At 34.7% G+C, this 16117-nt stretch overlaps 8 protein-coding genes across 8 annotated transcripts; 3 read left to right on the forward strand and 5 right to left on the reverse strand.

The window, feature by feature from the left end:
* The first annotated feature begins 420 nt into the window (after nucleotides 1–420).
* Nucleotides 421–3160, forward strand: LOC124343488 (probable cysteine--tRNA ligase, mitochondrial). Its single transcript, XM_046796810.1, has 13 exons — nucleotides 421–685; nucleotides 842–892; nucleotides 973–1055; nucleotides 1132–1169; nucleotides 1242–1622; nucleotides 1694–1716; nucleotides 1776–1909; nucleotides 1992–2123; nucleotides 2216–2355; nucleotides 2417–2638; nucleotides 2703–2804; nucleotides 2887–2982; nucleotides 3040–3160. The coding sequence occupies exons 1-13, from the start codon at nucleotides 435–437 to the stop codon at nucleotides 3076–3078; spliced, it is 1692 nt and encodes a 563-aa protein (XP_046652766.1). The 5' UTR covers nucleotides 421–434; the 3' UTR covers nucleotides 3079–3160.
* Nucleotides 3159–3826, reverse strand: LOC124343490. The gene is made up of 2 exons (XM_046796812.1): nucleotides 3424–3826; nucleotides 3159–3349 (listed from the first exon to the last, which is right to left on the reverse strand). The coding sequence occupies exons 1-2, from the start codon at nucleotides 3820–3822 to the stop codon at nucleotides 3245–3247; spliced, it is 504 nt and encodes a 167-aa protein (XP_046652768.1). The 5' UTR covers nucleotides 3823–3826; the 3' UTR covers nucleotides 3159–3244.
* Nucleotides 3827–4075: 249 nt separating this feature from the next.
* Nucleotides 4076–4856, reverse strand: LOC124343492 (5-hydroxyisourate hydrolase-like). The gene is made up of 3 exons (XM_046796813.1): nucleotides 4545–4856; nucleotides 4330–4465; nucleotides 4076–4268 (listed from the first exon to the last, which is right to left on the reverse strand). Exons 1-3 carry the CDS (start codon nucleotides 4670–4672, stop codon nucleotides 4179–4181), a joined length of 354 nt encoding a protein of 117 aa, XP_046652769.1. The 5' UTR covers nucleotides 4673–4856; the 3' UTR covers nucleotides 4076–4178.
* A 193-nt stretch (nucleotides 4857–5049) lies between these two features.
* On the forward strand, nucleotides 5050–8984 carry LOC124343487 (lysine-specific histone demethylase 1A-like). Its single transcript, XM_046796809.1, has 19 exons — nucleotides 5050–5295; nucleotides 5376–5607; nucleotides 5666–5799; nucleotides 5867–5946; nucleotides 6015–6096; nucleotides 6163–6282; nucleotides 6359–6477; nucleotides 6538–6595; nucleotides 6657–6799; nucleotides 6871–6961; nucleotides 7108–7242; nucleotides 7308–7385; nucleotides 7454–7507; nucleotides 7586–7676; nucleotides 7736–7888; nucleotides 7972–8226; nucleotides 8290–8450; nucleotides 8530–8713; nucleotides 8772–8984. The coding sequence occupies exons 1-19, from the start codon at nucleotides 5185–5187 to the stop codon at nucleotides 8876–8878; spliced, it is 2388 nt and encodes a 795-aa protein (XP_046652765.1). The 5' UTR covers nucleotides 5050–5184; the 3' UTR covers nucleotides 8879–8984.
* On the reverse strand, nucleotides 8915–10897 carry LOC124343489 (NADH-cytochrome b5 reductase 3-like). The gene is made up of 7 exons (XM_046796811.1): nucleotides 10692–10897; nucleotides 10110–10335; nucleotides 9905–10023; nucleotides 9631–9835; nucleotides 9521–9543; nucleotides 9286–9457; nucleotides 8915–9179 (listed from the first exon to the last, which is right to left on the reverse strand). The coding sequence occupies exons 1-7, from the start codon at nucleotides 10707–10709 to the stop codon at nucleotides 9007–9009; spliced, it is 936 nt and encodes a 311-aa protein (XP_046652767.1). The 5' UTR covers nucleotides 10710–10897; the 3' UTR covers nucleotides 8915–9006.
* A 361-nt stretch (nucleotides 10898–11258) lies between these two features.
* Nucleotides 11259–13278, reverse strand: LOC124342008 (DNA polymerase delta subunit 2-like). The gene is made up of 8 exons (XM_046794971.1): nucleotides 13048–13278; nucleotides 12932–12981; nucleotides 12790–12861; nucleotides 12464–12708; nucleotides 12249–12397; nucleotides 12054–12181; nucleotides 11586–11973; nucleotides 11259–11517 (listed from the first exon to the last, which is right to left on the reverse strand). Exons 1-8 carry the CDS (start codon nucleotides 13208–13210, stop codon nucleotides 11378–11380), a joined length of 1335 nt encoding a protein of 444 aa, XP_046650927.1. The 5' UTR covers nucleotides 13211–13278; the 3' UTR covers nucleotides 11259–11377.
* Nucleotides 13279–13349: 71 nt separating this feature from the next.
* Nucleotides 13350–15402, forward strand: LOC124342009 (differentially expressed in FDCP 8 homolog). Its single transcript, XM_046794972.1, has 6 exons — nucleotides 13350–13913; nucleotides 13976–14140; nucleotides 14227–14468; nucleotides 14535–14666; nucleotides 14734–14823; nucleotides 14885–15402. Exons 1-6 carry the CDS (start codon nucleotides 13496–13498, stop codon nucleotides 15059–15061), a joined length of 1224 nt encoding a protein of 407 aa, XP_046650928.1. The 5' UTR covers nucleotides 13350–13495; the 3' UTR covers nucleotides 15062–15402.
* Nucleotides 15196–16029, reverse strand: LOC124342015 (brain protein I3-like). Its single transcript, XM_046794978.1, has 3 exons — nucleotides 15800–16029; nucleotides 15609–15721; nucleotides 15196–15539 (listed from the first exon to the last, which is right to left on the reverse strand). Exons 1-3 carry the CDS (start codon nucleotides 15861–15863, stop codon nucleotides 15411–15413), a joined length of 306 nt encoding a protein of 101 aa, XP_046650934.1. The 5' UTR covers nucleotides 15864–16029; the 3' UTR covers nucleotides 15196–15410.
* Nucleotides 16030–16117: the final 88 nt, after the last annotated feature.

Consider the following 16117-nt stretch of genomic DNA (forward strand, 5'->3'; position numbering starts at 1 on the left):
TGTAAATTCCTTTTGGATTGGTATTAAGGGATGGCCGAGCAAACTTTTGGTTGAATTTTTTTTTTTAAAGGTTAGCATTTACCCCAAAAGCGATGCCAAAGACCCCCTAAAATTGTTAAAATTTGAAAAAACTCAAACTTTAACATTAAATATCTCCCGAACGGCAGGGAATATTTAAATTCTGCAAAAACAGGTGAATCCGGAATAAAAAACTGGATATGTCTGAATTATTTCAGATTTCTTGGTCCCATAGCGGAATGGGAAAAAAAAGTGGGGTCCATGGATTTGGTGCGGTTGAGTGGTGGATTGCTTGTTAAAATCGCAATCATCGATGTTTGCTAAATAAAAAGGAAAAAAACCGATATCCGTCACCAGATGGGGGTTTTTAGCACTGACAGGGCAATAGCCATGAAAAAGGTGACTTTTCGTCTGCTATGACAACATCCCAATTCCCATTTGAAAAAAAAAAGCATGTGAAGTGTCAACACATCAAACATAATCTATTCATGGCGTTAATACGTTTAGCTCGTCTTGGTCGTAAACTGTATTTCGAAGCATGTATTACAACGTATGAAAAACAGTTTTCATCAGTGTCATTGAACCCAATTCCTGGGCTAAATGTTTACAATTCCCTGTCAAAGAAAAAATCACCAATTTTTACAAAACACCCAAATGTTCTGACCTGGTAATAAGTTGTTGTTTTAGCCACGATTTTAACTGTTAACATACGAAATCATCCCTGAATAACCAGTCATATTGTAGTTATCTCAAATAAAAAAAATTAGGCAGGTTACTGTCCCACACCCAAAATTTGTTATGTTATATTATTGTATTGTTACAGGTATATCTGTGGCCCAACAGTCTACGATTTTTCACACATTGGCCATGCATGGTACTTGCAGCTGATCCTGATATTATTTTTAATATTTTGTTCATGTTTCTCATACTTTATATCATGGATTTTTTTTATAGGTGCTATGTCAACTTTGATATTATGAGAAGGATAATGGAACAATACTTCAATTTAAATGTTGTCCAAGTCATGAATATAACAGGTAATATATTTGAATTTACAGAATGCTAAGTTCTTCATCATCATAATAATACTACCATAATTAACCGTTTCTATAGACATTGATGACAAAATAATTCAGAAGGCCATTGATGAGGTATTGCAACATGTTATTGTCATCCCTAAAATTTCATTAGCTTCTTATTATATGTGATATTTAATCATTCAGAAACTGGACTTCAAAGAAGTTTCATCCAAGTATGAAATTTCATTCTTAAATGACTTGGATAATCTTTCAGTTCAGAGACCAAGTGTGTTGACCAAAGTGACTGATTTCATTCCTCAAATAATATCATTCATTGAGACTTTGCTTCATCAAAAACTGGCCTACACAACTAGTGATGGATCTGTCTACTTTAGTCTGAATGCTTATTCAAAAAAATACAAATATGGTAAGCTAAAGCCCTCTCAGGTACCACTAATGGAAGGGGAAAACCAAAATCGAAGACCAAACCAAAATGAAGACTTCGCGCTGTGGAAAGCAACCAAGTCTTCTTCAGAACCTAGTTGGAGTCCTAGCTGGGGAGGAAAGGGGAGGCCCGGTTGGCATGTAAATTATAAGCTTATTTTTAATTGATAACTCTCATACTCATTAATTTGGTCTATGATTAACTAATGCAGATTGAATGCTCTGCTATGGCAAGGTGGGACAAAAATTGTAAATGCTTTGTTCCAATTTTATTTTGAAACATTCTTAATTCAGTCACATTTTTGGTTCCTGGGTCGATGTCCATTCTGGGGGGATCGATTTGCTTTTTCCTCATCATGAAAATGAAGAAGCGCAATGTTGTGCCTATCATGGAACTTCTCAGTGGGTTGGGCATTGGATACATAGCAGTAAGTGAAACAGCTATTTATAAATTTTCGTGATTGTTTTTAACGAAATTCTCCCACGTCTTACTTTCTACTTATCTGGAAGATCTATTACATTTACCCAATGGTGCAAAAATGTCAAAGTCATTGAAAAACTCTATTACCGTGAGAGAGTTTCTAGAAACGTATTCAGCTGAACAATTTCGTATGATGTGCGTCGTATCGAACTATCGAAATGGTATGCTTAGCTACATGTCGTCATTCGTTAAAATCGTAAATTCAATATTTTACTTGCTGCTGTTATATTTAGCAGTTTATGATTCTTTTCAGGAATGGATTTTACTGAGGATTCTTTAAGATTAGCTAAAGATATGTTGGATACGTTTCGTACGTTTATCACAGAATGCAGATTTTATATCCGGAACAACTCTTCATGTCAATCATCGATTGATTCAAACTTCTTGTTTTCCGTATTATGATTTGTCATATATAATTTGCTTGCTTTGTTTTTATAATGAAAACGTTTACTAGGCATTAGAAGAAACTAAATCCAAGGTAGAAATTCACTTGGGTGACGACTTTAATACAGCTGAAGCTACCAAAATAGTTCGGAAGTTGGTACAATTAACCAGAAAAGAAATGAACGATCCCAAAACCTTTAATACCACGAAATCCGATTACGGAATCGCGGCTGTGGCAAGCGTACAGCACTTTGTGTCTAAATATTTAAACACTCTTGGATTCAAGTTGACTGTAAGGAACACCGTATTTTTTATTATGATTGGACTTAATTTATTATTATAATATTGTAATTTAGGACATTTCTGTCAGTAGCGCTGAATCTGATTCAGCTTCAATCATTGATGATTTTGTTGGATTTAGAAGTCAAATTCGCCAACATGCTTTAGCGATAAAAAAGGCAAGTAATTTTTTTTTTCAATAAGTTTATTATGACATTGATCATTAAATATATTTTTCAAATCGAACAATCCAATTTTAAGGGTGATAAGGTGGACCCAATGAATACCAAGAAAATTTTGTTAGCTGCTTGTGATAATTTAAGAGAAGATTTGAAGCTTAAAGGAATACAACTGAAGGTACTAAATTTTCCCCAAAGAAATTTTTTAAATAAATTACACAAGAAACTTTTTTAGGATCATGAGAAAAATACGACATGGACGTTGACAAAATAATCGAAGAACGTTTTGTTAGCGTTACTTCTTCCACTTTGTAAAAGACGTTATTGCTAAAATAATAGAGATCAGTTGTAATGTATAGTCATTCATTTTTGTTTATTCATTCAGACATTTATTTTAACGTTTCTGGTTTTGCGTAATTGTCGATCTTGTGTTGCGTTTCTCATTTTGTCGACTGATTTGAAAGTGCACTACTAGTTCTTTTACATTTTTTCCAGCTTGTCACCTCGGAAGATGGCTTCACGTTTTGCAGTTTTTTTAATAGGATCTTAAGATAAAAAGGCAAATGAATTAGGAGGTAAATTTCGTATTTTTTTTTTATTTTAAATTTAGTCTATTTACCATGTTATCGTGCTCAATTTGCTTCAGCTGTTTTCTCCTGTTGATTGATGCGCTACCATTGAAAATTTCCCGTTTCGTGTAGAAGGCAGGTTTTAAAAAAATTCTCTTTTGCCCATTTTGAGCTTTCACCATTTTGTTTTCGAGAAAATTTTGAACGTCACATTGTTGATTCACGTATTTAGGATTTTTATCTAACACCCAATAGGATTTTAGTCTCATTTTTGGGGTTGTGTTTCTAATCAATGGAAGGTTATTCACGCCTTTACAAAGCATATCCAAATCCGTATTGTTTTCTTCCACATTAGTACTATAGTCTTTGGGAAAATTACTTTTTCCCTTTTCGTCTTGTGCCACTTCATCATCTTCCGATTCAAAAGATGAGCTGTACGTTACATCCATTTACTTGAACTATTCCAGGATTCTGCTGTTTAGGTTACCAAGGAAACAGAAACGGCCACAAAAACTACAAGAGTAACGAAAGGTGCGCGTAGGAAATGCGCCAAAACCAAATTAGAAAAATCTACAGTAAAATTTGAAGATTACATTTTTTATAAATAAGTCATTTTTACAATGGGTTTCAGGTATTTAGATATTTTTTATTTTATCCTGAAAAAATGCCGATAATAATCAAAACCAAACTTAATAGAAGAAAATATTTGCATGAATATCTAATTTATTACATCTATTCTTTAAGAATCACCATTTTTTGTTTGTATTGGAATTTCTTGAACGTAATTGCGCGACATTCACAAACCCTAACTTCCCCTGTAGGTACTGTAACCAAATGGACTGATGAGGAGTGGCACATGGTAATGTTCATTTGTATTCACAATGTTGAAAACCACCTGAAAAAAATTTCCCAATCTTTTTAAATTGTTAATGAAGAAAATATATAAAAATCCAAACCTCAACATAAGGATAAAATGTGATAATATTCATGTCCTTGAAATATGATGATGTATCAAAATACATTTTGTACATTCCTGGAGTGAATCCCTCTTTTGAAGTCAGTCCTGTAAGTCGCCCATCCTCGTTTGTTTTTCTATGTAGAAAATTTTCCATTTATTGCATATAAAATCTAAACAAGTGAATAATTGAAAAAGAGAACTTGAAATGTATACCCTTCCTTAAGAACTTCCCATGTCGAGTCCGATTTCATTCGATGCAACGTGATTTGCATGCCATTCGCAGGCTTTCCCGTTGCGGTATTTAGGACATGAGTTGTAAGAGGGGAGTAATTCGATGCCATTTAAATGTATGCCTTGTACAACGCTGAATATTTAAGTTGATTGGGAAAAAATGAGAAATAACAATGAGTAATCCAGATCAAGAATCCCTCAACACAGTTTTAAGCTTAAGCAACCACAGAGATATTAAAAGCTCAGAGTCGCGACTTGACTTGACTATGATAACATAACGTTACAGCCTTTACAGGTTACAGTTTCATTTGCCTTGCGGGCTGAAAAATGCATGTTACATCTTTCAGTATCATACTTATTCGTTAATATGTATTTAAAAATCACGCATTATTTCGGTGTGTGAAGCTGATTGTAAATATATTGATGAATTGATTGATTTAACTTTTTATTCACAATTGAGTTGAGTAGACAGTTTTTGTCTCTGGCAACCGTGTACCGTCAATATAGTAAGCGTTTGTTTTTCGGATAAAAATTGGATGGCCCATTTGGTCAGTTGTGGTTCATTTATTCTGCAAAATAGTTAAATTTTGTTTGGAAAATCAAAACACTCGTGGAACAAATAATGAGTATTTCTAGTGACAAAGTTCCTGCTGGGGCTCCAGTCAACACGGAGGAAAATGCCGATGATGCTGAAGAACTCCGTCGGTCGAGTCGGCGGAACAAGAGGGCACGAGTAAGTTTCAATTTAAATTGTGTTAGGTTTCAAACACAATGTGGTTTACTAATTTATTTTTAAAATTGTATTTGATATAGGTTGAAACTAAGGAGGCAGAAACCAATGATCACCCAGTTGAACCTTCTGGGGCATCTGATGCTGATAAAGATGACAAAAAGGAGTCAGGGTCTGATGGCACCACAGTGAAATCTGAAGCGCATAAAGCTTCCACATCTCTACCAAGTGCACCATCTATTCAAGAGCCAATGTTGAAAGCAGAAACAAAAGATGAGGAAATGATTCATGATTCTGATTTTGAGGAACCCTCTGGTATGTTTATTTTCATAAATTTATCAGTAAATGAATTATATTTAAATAATTTGTAAAGGCTTGGAGGGAGCAGCATTTCAAAGCCGTTTACCAGTAGATAAAATGCATGCAGATGAAGCTGCACGCTTTCCAGACATAGAGCAAGGTGTCCCAGCTACCCAGAAGCTATTTCTTTATATTAGGAACAGACTAGTAAATAACAATTATGCCAATTAATTCCACATTATTTTCAATCATTATTAATCCTATTGTTTTTCAGCTGCAATTGTGGTTGGAAAATCCAAAGATGGAGTTAACACTTGAGAATGCTCTGTCAGAATTAGAGCCGCCTTATAATAGGTACGTTCAGAATTCCCTGATTTTTACATAAATACGTTTTCAGATTCAATTCAATGTTTTTCCGTTAGCGACACGAATTTAGTCGGAAGGATCCATGGATTCTTACAGCGCCATGGCTTCATCAATTTTGGTGTTTTCAAAAGAATAATGGTATTTAAAATAAGCATAAATTTTTTCTTTGTTACTTCAAGACATTTTATTTATTCTTTAATCTAGCCCATTCCAGTTATTTCGAAACCCTGCAAAGTTATCGTGATTGGATCTGGGATTTCCGGACTAACAGCTGCTCAACAATTACGTAATTTTGGATGCGAAGTTGTTGTCTTGGAAGCAAGAGTAAGTTTCAAAATTACTTCGTGAAACAAACAAAACTGTGTACGTATAATATTGTTCATTCGTGTTAACAATTTAGGATCGTGTTGGTGGAAGAATTGCCACTTTTCGCAAGAACTCGTATGTAGCAGATGTAGGAGCTATGGTAGTTACTGGTTTGGGAGGTAATCCAATCACTATTTTGTCGAAACAAATCAGGTATGCATCGAGTATTTAAAAAATATGTAGAACCAACCACTGATAACTTTTTTCCATCAGTATGGAGCTGCACAAAATAAAACAAAAATGTCCCCTATACGAAGCCAATGGATCAACAGTATTTATAAAGAATAAATTATATTAATGAAGTGAAAGTTGCTAATTCACAGCTTTTTTAGGTTCCTAAAGATAAAGATGAAATGGTCGAACGCGAATTCAACAGACTTCTTGAAGCCACAAGCTACTTGTCGCATCAACTTGACATAAACTACGTTAACACCAACCCCGTTTCCCTCGGACAGGCTTTGGAATGGGTTATTAAGTATGTTAAGCATTAATTCCCTCTCGTTTTGTCTTTCAAATTATAATTTGTATCGTCCATTTCATTTGAAGGCTTCAAGAAAAAAATGTAAAAGAAAAGCAGATTCAACATTGGAAAAATTACATTACTCTTCAAGATAATTTACGTTCTGTTCTTAATAAGGTATATTGTGCTTTATAAAAATAAATTTTCCCTCATTTATTTATTTCAAATAACCATAAGGTCATAATCCAGAAAGGAATATTACTGTTTTGTTGTTATTCTTTTGTTTGGAAATTGAGCTTTATCTTATTAAAAAATTTTTTTAGCTGATCGCCTTACAGGACAAAGTAGCAAAATTGACTCAACAGTGGAATAAAATGAACGAAACACGGGGACAACGAGATATCACTCAAGAATTTTCTCTTCGATCAAAACTCAGAGATATCCATCATGCTCACAAAGTAATCAACAGTTGCGCAATACATCGCTAAATTTTAAATAATTCAAATATCCATGTAATTTATAGGAATGGGCCCAGCTTCAAGAACAGCAAAAGGAAATCGAGGAAAAACTGCAAGAGCTTGAATCATCTCCTCCTAGTGACGTAAGAATGATTTTTCAATGTTAAATTATTTTCATCGTACGTAAATTATATATCTTCATTTTTTGCAGGTATATCTATCTTCTCGTGATCGACAAATTCTGGATTGGCATTTCGCTAACTTGGTATATTGCACTTTTTTTTAAGTTGAGCTAAGCATCAATATCTTAGGTAAAAATGACAAATTGCATTAATCCTTCCAGGAATTCGCCAACGCAACGCCGCTTTCAAACTTATCGCTTAAACACTGGGATCAAGATGATGATTTTGAGTTTACCGGGAGTCATCTTACTGGTACTACATTTTTCAGTTGCGGTGTTTCTTGGTTTTTTACTTTTTCATTGAATATAAAGTGAGAAATGGGTTCAGCTGTTTGCCAGTTGCCCTCTCTGAAGGATTGGATATTCGTCTCAATCAAGCAGTTCGACAAGTAAATTATGGCGGTGAAAAAATTGAAGTCAGCGTATTTAATCCACGTAATACAAGCCAAACTAGTACAATAACAGGTATGCTTTAAATTACAGTAGTAAATGTAAATATTATGTTATTCAGCGCAGCATATTGACTTAACACCATTTACCGTTTTTAGGTGATGCCGTTTTATGCACTCTCCCATTGGGAGTTCTAAAACAAATCACTTCCCTTAATCCAAACGCAACTGAGTCGGGAAAAGCTGCCAATAATATGGTAGAATTTACCCCTCCTCTACCGGAATGGAAACTCTCGGCCATTCAGCGCCTAGGTTTTGGAAATCTCAACAAAGTCGTTCTTTGTTTTGAACGTATTTTCTGGGATCCGAATTCAAATCTGTTTGGACACGTCGGATCTACTACTGCTTCAAGAGGTACTCTTGGAGAAAAAAAAAATTACAAGGCGTGCTGTGAAATAATTCTGATTTATTTTCTAGGAGAACTTTTTCTCTTTTGGAATCTGTACAAAACACCAGTCCTGTTAGCGCTTGTAGCTGGAGAAGCAGCCGCCATCATGGAAAACGTTGGTGATGATGTTATTGTCGGTCGTTGCATGGCTGTGTTAAAAGGCATTTTTGGTAACGGGGCTGTTCCTCAGGTAATTATTTTAATATTAACAAATTGAAACTAACCTAACCCCCCATTTGTTTTATGTTTCTGTTTTTGTAATATAACAGCCAAAAGAAACCGTGGTAACACGCTGGCGTTCTGATCCATGGGCTCGAGGTTCCTATTCTTTTGTCTCTACAAGCGCTTCAGGGAATGACTACGACATTCTCGCTTGTCCTGTCACTTCATCTGGCGAACAGTCAACTTCCAGTTTGGACTCGTCTAGCCCACCTCCTCGTCTTTTCTTTGCTGGTAATTTTAGTTGCATACGTCACCAACTCAATTACATTCATGTGCTTAAATCATTTAGGTGAGCATACCATACGGAACTATCCTGCCACGGTTCATGGAGCTTTGCTGAGTGGTGTTCGAGAGGCTGCCAGGATTGCCGATTTTTATCTTGGCTGCTCATATTAGTGTGCTGAACTGCAAATTTCTTGACAAATTTAAGTATCTCACTAGGAAAAACTTGTATTGCTTACTATGTTGTTCCGCAAATATACATCACGGATTTTAAATGCGATAACTGTCGTTGCAGGTTTCTTCTAGTAAGCAAATCTCAATTTTGCTGAGTATCCTAATTTGTCCATATTTGGAATGCATGCAAAGTTAATCATCGGAGGGGGACCACACATAACAACGAAAGTGTCATCAGCAGGGGGATACAAATGGGTGGCTATCATTTCAGCTGACACAAATCCCGAGCTATATTTCCAACCTAGGAAACCCAACGAGCAGGAATTAAAAAAATTATTATAATCAAACATAAACCTAACTGTCCAAATCTTCGTTTTGTTTTTTTAAATATCAGAAAATATTTATACCGTCAGTAGGTCGATCGACAGTATACCAGAGTCGAAGTCGATCGGGGTGTTGAGAAGCAGCTTCTTCTAATTCTTCGCGCAATAGAATATCAGATTCGGTTTGGTTGGCGTATAAAAGAGCCACGCATGTAGAGTCTGCCGGATTCTTTAAAATCTGCCGAATTAGTTGCAACTACAACAAAAATTTACATTTAATAGTTTTTCCCAAGAAATCGCAGGAATAAAATTGTATTACCATAGGTGTAATTCCAGTTCCACCTTCATAACAAAGCAAGTAAATTGGTTAGCACAACCCGAAAAATCTATTAACTACCATAAATTATATTAAATATTTATTTTGTATACCTGCGATCATATTAAGTTTTTTGAAACCCATATTAAAAGAAGGTGATTTTTTATCCGGCTTTATGGCAAACAATCCTGGGCCTTGGTGTACCAACAACCCAGATGGACCTCGGACGTCAATGGATTCTCCGATGGCAAGGTTTTCTAAATATTGTGTTAATTTTCCTCCATCCGGGAATTTCGGATTAACATCTTTGAAATAAACCTAAATAATCAAAAGATCAAAAGAAAACGATTTTTACTAATATTTTTTCAGACTGCTAACTAGCAATACCTTCACGACTAAATCGAAATATCCCTTTTCCTCATCACACGATACAGGTGTATAAGCGCGAATTATCAGCTGGTCATTGACTCTTGCTGATAAATAGACATGCTGACCAACAGGAAGACCTTGTGAAAAAAAAAGTGTTAATAAAGGGTTAATTACAACAACAAAAAAAACAATTTATTCATCACCAGTTGACTATTGCTATTACCAAGAACATGTTGTGGAGAAGGGAGGGCAAACCTGAATCTCCTGGTGTCATGGTTGATTACATGGCGTTCAATCAATTTTAAAGGATATTTTGTTTGAGGATCAAGTAGTGTCTTTAATTCCTTCTGTTTGGCAGATTTTTCTTTTGGTTGGAGCCAGTTGAAATATAACTTTGCAGCAACAGCAGTAAAAACCACAATACCAATGCCAGTGACAATAGGTAAGCTCTACATCAAATATTTACAAAATTTTATCAATTAAAATTATATTTAGAGCTCTACAAATATGCAAAAGATTTATAATCCAAAAAGTAGTAGGCCTAGCATAATAGTGAAAGAGTAGTTAATAGTTACATCACATTTTAATTGTGAAATTGGGTCCACATTAAAGATAGTCACAATTCAATAATAACAATATATATGTTTAAATAAATAAGCATGTTGCAAACGCGTCGTCAATTGCAATAATTGACATTTTTTTTACTTGAATCAAAAATGAGTTCATCATTACTTTTGGAATATAGCCTACCTAGATGTAGTCTTAAAGTTTTTTAAGGATTATTTGGTTGAAAAATTATAAATACCTTTCCAAGGGCGTCCATTTCAGAGAAAGGTAAGTTCTTAATTCACTACCTTTGATTTCTGGGGTGATGAAGTATTCTGGGTTTTTCTATCACGTAGCACGTATGTTGGGTCGATAAGGAGAAAGTTTGACTTAGAAATTTGGTCAGAGTCCTCAGCTAGACTCAGAGATGAGCAGCAGAAGTAGTAGTGAACTTCAAAATGAGCAACGTTGCCTTTCGAGATTATAAAATATGTCAAATCGGACTGTGAATCTGTGATACCATGCCGGCATGCCTCATTCGCTCATTGACTCTAAATTCTGAATAGTTTTTCCTCTTGCATGTAGGCCTACCGTCGTTGTGCGTTGGTGCGTATACCGGATCGTCCACGATTTCCTGAAATTCAATACACATATTAATATCTTACATCTAAACGTTAGACTAAACTCAACTATAACTGTTATTTTTTAACTTTTTTTTAGTTTTTTCACAAACACTTAAAATAAACAGAGTTTAAATAACATTGTGATGGAGTTTTGTGATTTTTTTTACAAATCAATGAATAAAGTTACTATTAAATATTTAAAATACTTTATTACCAAGTTTATTTTTACTCCGAAAGAATTGCCAATCATTCAAAAACGTGATCTGCATAAACATAAAAATCTTGAATAATGCTTAGTTAACTAGTATTGAAAGCTAATCCTTCAATGATCGACGCCAGAATCTTCATCGGTTCCAAAACTCAGCGTGAAGCATTCCAAAGTATTCGCGTCAACAATTACAATGGTTCCCGATTCTGAAAACCTAGGCAATGAAATAAGCCGGACAGGGTGACCATCAGCGCCTGTAAAATTAGGAGATTGATACGTTAAAGATACCCTAGAAATAATGTGTTATTTGCTGAAAACATACTTTTCCACAAACGATCACCAAATGATTCCTGATTTCCAGCGAAATAAATATCAGGACAAGTGTTAAAAATGAAAGGATCGTCGTCATCGTATGGATAACAACCTAAAGTATCTGGGGCAGTCGGACACATGTGTCTCCATTCTAAAGTTTTTTCCATGGCGTCTAACGGATGCTCTAGAGAAGAGTTCATCAGGATATCCAAAACAGGTTGCCCAGAGTTTCCCATGACTATGCGACCTCCAATTCGGCAATTATATGGATTGCTAACTGCATGGAATGTAGATAACTGATAACTTTGCGGAAGCAGACAGTGGTGTAATGGATGTTGAGGAAGGACAAAATTAGCTGGATCATGGGCTCCGGGCATTACATCCACGGTTATGGAACTCTGCAGTTATCATAAATGACGACATAAATGAAGATCTTTTAACAACTTTATAAATTTATTTTATAATATTCGGTTCTTACTGCTAATTGGAAAATGATGTCATCCAACTGTTGAACAGCTTCAATGCTAGCTACCATATTATTGCGCATCAGATATTTTGCTTTGTCCAAAATATGGCGATCTTGAGTTGCAGAACTTAACGAGTTCCCTAATAAAAAGAAAAATATAACTGAATTGAAATAAAAGGAGTTCAGGAATTAATTCATTTGTTTTACCTGCAATGATTAATCTTGAAACTTTAGACATTATTTCTTGAACTTCCGGAGTCCCAGTTTTCCCCATCAATGTGAAAATCATTTCTTGCATCAGTAAATATGAGTCATTACCACTTCCTAAATCTAAGCCAGATATTAAGGCAATGAATCTAAAAAGTAATAAAACTCAGATTAGTAACATGATAAAACATAGCTGTTGATTTTAAGATTGGCACCTAGGTGTGCTGAAGTCAATTTTGGGGGAGTTCACTACCACAGGCATGTCAGCAGGACAGATATCCTCAACAATAAACTTTCCTGAATCATCTTCATGGCCAAGCAATGCAATAACAACCCCAGTGACAAATTCCCCTACATTTGTGTTGCCAACAAGCAAAATACGTTGCAATTCATCTTCCAATATTAGAATATCAGTTCCTGAAACATATCTTGCTTTGGGAGGTAGTGGTAATACTTGATGCTGAAATACAGAGTTATTATGATATACAGTTATACAGTAATGAAGTCATGAAAATGTAGATGGTTATTTAAACCTTATTACCTCATCACTGACTTCTCTTAAAATACTTGGTTTTAGTTCTTGCTGTTTATAGATGGTCCCAAACACAAAAACCTTAGATTTATAAAGATTATGTTATGAAATTCCGATGAAAATTTTATGAGAAGAAAAATGAATACAACACCTTTTCATTGGGAACTAGGTCAACAAGCTTCTTGATGGGATATTGCTTACCTTAACAAGACAAAGTAATGAATTCAGTTATTGGTTACACAGCTCATTGTGGAATTTGACTCTTACCCCATTTCTTTTCAACGCGTTCCTCAAGTAAAGTTCGAAATTTCGTAAGCCTGACGGTATATATACCGGCATATTGCCTATTGAAATCACGATTGACCAACTTAAACGTACTTGACAAGTCCTCATAGTCCAGTTCTTTGCGTTCATAACGAACAGCCTCCATTCTTTCTCTAATCGAATACAAGAACCCGCCAAAAGTAAGACAGCAGACAACAAAACAACACGAGAGGGTGCGCTACTGCACGATTTAAAAAAAAGCGAACAACAATAAATGCGAACTCACAGCGTTGCATTGTTTACTTACTCAGCAGTCAGCACAGCAGAAGAAATTAAGGATACAAAAGATTAGTGTCAGTTGTCCCGCAAAAAAAAAAAAAACGAACGAACAAACAAACAAAAAAGCATTTGTATGCAATGGTGATTCGTGTCTTTTCAGGTTTGTGTTGAAATGTCTGTCAGTGACACCTCCAAAAAGAGTGATTCAAACGGAGACGAATCTGGTAGCTTGCATTGTCTTCCAGTAGATGAAAATTATTATTCCTCGCAACACGAAGAAGTATGGAATATGGAAAAGACCATTGACATTCAGCTAGCTATCGATACTTGTAAAGAAAAAATTCTTGCGTTGGAGGAAATATCTGAAGAAAAACGCCTATTAGTACAGAGATTAGTTAAGCTGAGACTTAGACTTCAAGAAGTACAAGAACTTGAAATATACATGGATCCTAAGAAAATGAAGGTGGTGCAAAGCCACAAGTTTGTTTGTCAAACTGTAACACAGTTGAAATTTCATCCATCCCAAATATATTGTGAAACATGTTCTGGCCTTATTTGGATACCAGTTCAAAGTTGCTTTGTTTGTTTAGGTATTTTTCTATGATGTTGGAGTTCATGCTCAAGATTTAATATTTTTTTATTTAATTTTTAGAATGTGATTACATATCTCATGGACAATGTCTGAATAGTGTCAAACGAATATGCGCTTCTGTTAAAGTTAAAGAAAATCCTTGCTACGTTCTAGAAATTTGTCCAGAGAAAAGTTTAAGAAATCAAAATTATCGTTGTGCTGAATGCAAAGCGGGAATATCCTTCAGTAAGTAAATCGTATACCTAGATTATTTTCGATGTTAAGTTTATTCTAGTCTCACTACATCTGTTATCATTTTTATTGGGTTTTAGACACTGCCCTTACTCAACCCCTCTTATGTGATTATTCTGGTAATTACTTCTGCAGTGAATGTCATTGGGGAAGTTTAAGTGTAATTCCTTCAAGGGTAGTGTTGAATTGGGACTTTCATGAATATCCAGTTTCTAAAGGATCAAAACAATACTTAAATTTAATGATGAAGAAATCAATTATCAATTTAGAAACCATCAACCCCAAGCTATTTAGTTTTGTAGAAGAACTAGCTTATGTCAAGGTAAATTTAATATGTTGAGTAAAATCTGTATTTCAAAGAAAAAATTGAGACATTTTATTTTTTTAGCGTTTAAGAAGCGATTTTATGATCATGAAGGAATACATCCTAACATGCAAAGATGCGTTGGAAGCTAAATTACTTCGGCTTTTAGAAGATCGTCAACATTATGTAGAAAATTCTGATTACTACAGTATTCAAGTAAGTGAAACCAAAGCAACAATTCTAGTACTCGAAATTCATACAAATCTTCTTCATATTTTAATAGGATCTTATGGACATTGACAAAAAAGATTTGATATCCTACCTTGAACCTATACACAATCAATTTTTAATGCATATTACGCAAGATTGTGTGGTATTTTATTTTATTTTACAACTAACAATTCCTACTTGTGTTTAAAACTTTCATTAATTAGGGATGTCGGGGTAAAGGTCATGTATGTCGATTATGTGGTCAACTTCCGGAACTCTTCCCCTTCGAAATTTCTGCGACGCAGTGTGAGGGCTGTTACAGCGTTTATCACCGACATTGTGCCAACAAAAGAGATGTTGTTTGCCCCAAGTGTGGAAGAGTTAATCATACAATTAAATGAACATTTTGGTTTGTTATCTGTTGTTTCACATATTGTAGATTAAAATTATGAAAACCAAAATATTTGTTTAAGAGTATCATAAAATTTTTAAATTCTGTCAAAATATATGAACAAAACAAAGAGAATTATTCATGTACGTGTAATTTTTTATTGTCCATTTAAAAATGAAATTAATAGCATTTCATATTACAGAGGCACTTTTCACATAGGGTATTTGGAATATTGTTTACAATCAGATAAAACGCGACAATTTTGGATTTCACAAATTCTATGATTATTCAAAAAAATCCCAATTGAATTAGAGTTGGTCAAGAATAGGTGATTAGTTTAATAAATTTATATGACTGATTCAAAAAACTGCTCCACAATTAAGACAACGCCTTTGGCGTAGAGCTAAACAACACAGGATACCAATAGGGAAGAAGAGAATGCAACACAGTAGCCCCAGAAAAGTAAATTCATCATCTAGGACACCAACCTAAATTATGGAAACCAAAATAATTAAATAATTTTTTTTTGTATGGCAAATATTAGATTAATAAAATACTCTGCATGCAGGACAGCCTCCAACTAGAAAAATGGTTGAGGAGGGATTAGGAGTGATTATGACTGTGGTTGCTCCAGAACCATGACCTCCAGTAGAACCATATGTTTGTGAACCTGTAACAATTTGTCGAATACGTCAATTTCATTATTAGTCTAGGTATAACATGTATCAGAAATATTTTTGACACTTGCTAGAAATTGGCTGTTGAACGAATGGGGTATAGGCCGGAGGTGGATCATCAAAATTTGCGTTCATTTTACAGGCTTATGTTCAAATAAAACGTATTCAGCAAGGAAATTTCACTTGATTGCAAATATCAGGGTTTATTTCGTGACGAAATCTTAGGAATGATTCACAACATGAACAGCGCAGACAATTAACTGCAGAACATAAACTAACAAAGGGGCGGAGTAGCCGATAAAAAAAGAGGGCGCTGAATAAGGCTGCGAAGTAAGTGACGTGCTGAACGATAAACATCTTAGTAATATATATTTATTGATTTTTGATAT

This window comes from Daphnia pulicaria, chromosome 6, assembly GCF_021234035.1.
Source record: "Daphnia pulicaria isolate SC F1-1A chromosome 6, SC_F0-13Bv2, whole genome shotgun sequence".
In the NCBI taxonomy this organism is placed as follows: domain Eukaryota; kingdom Metazoa; phylum Arthropoda; class Branchiopoda; order Diplostraca; family Daphniidae; genus Daphnia; species Daphnia pulicaria.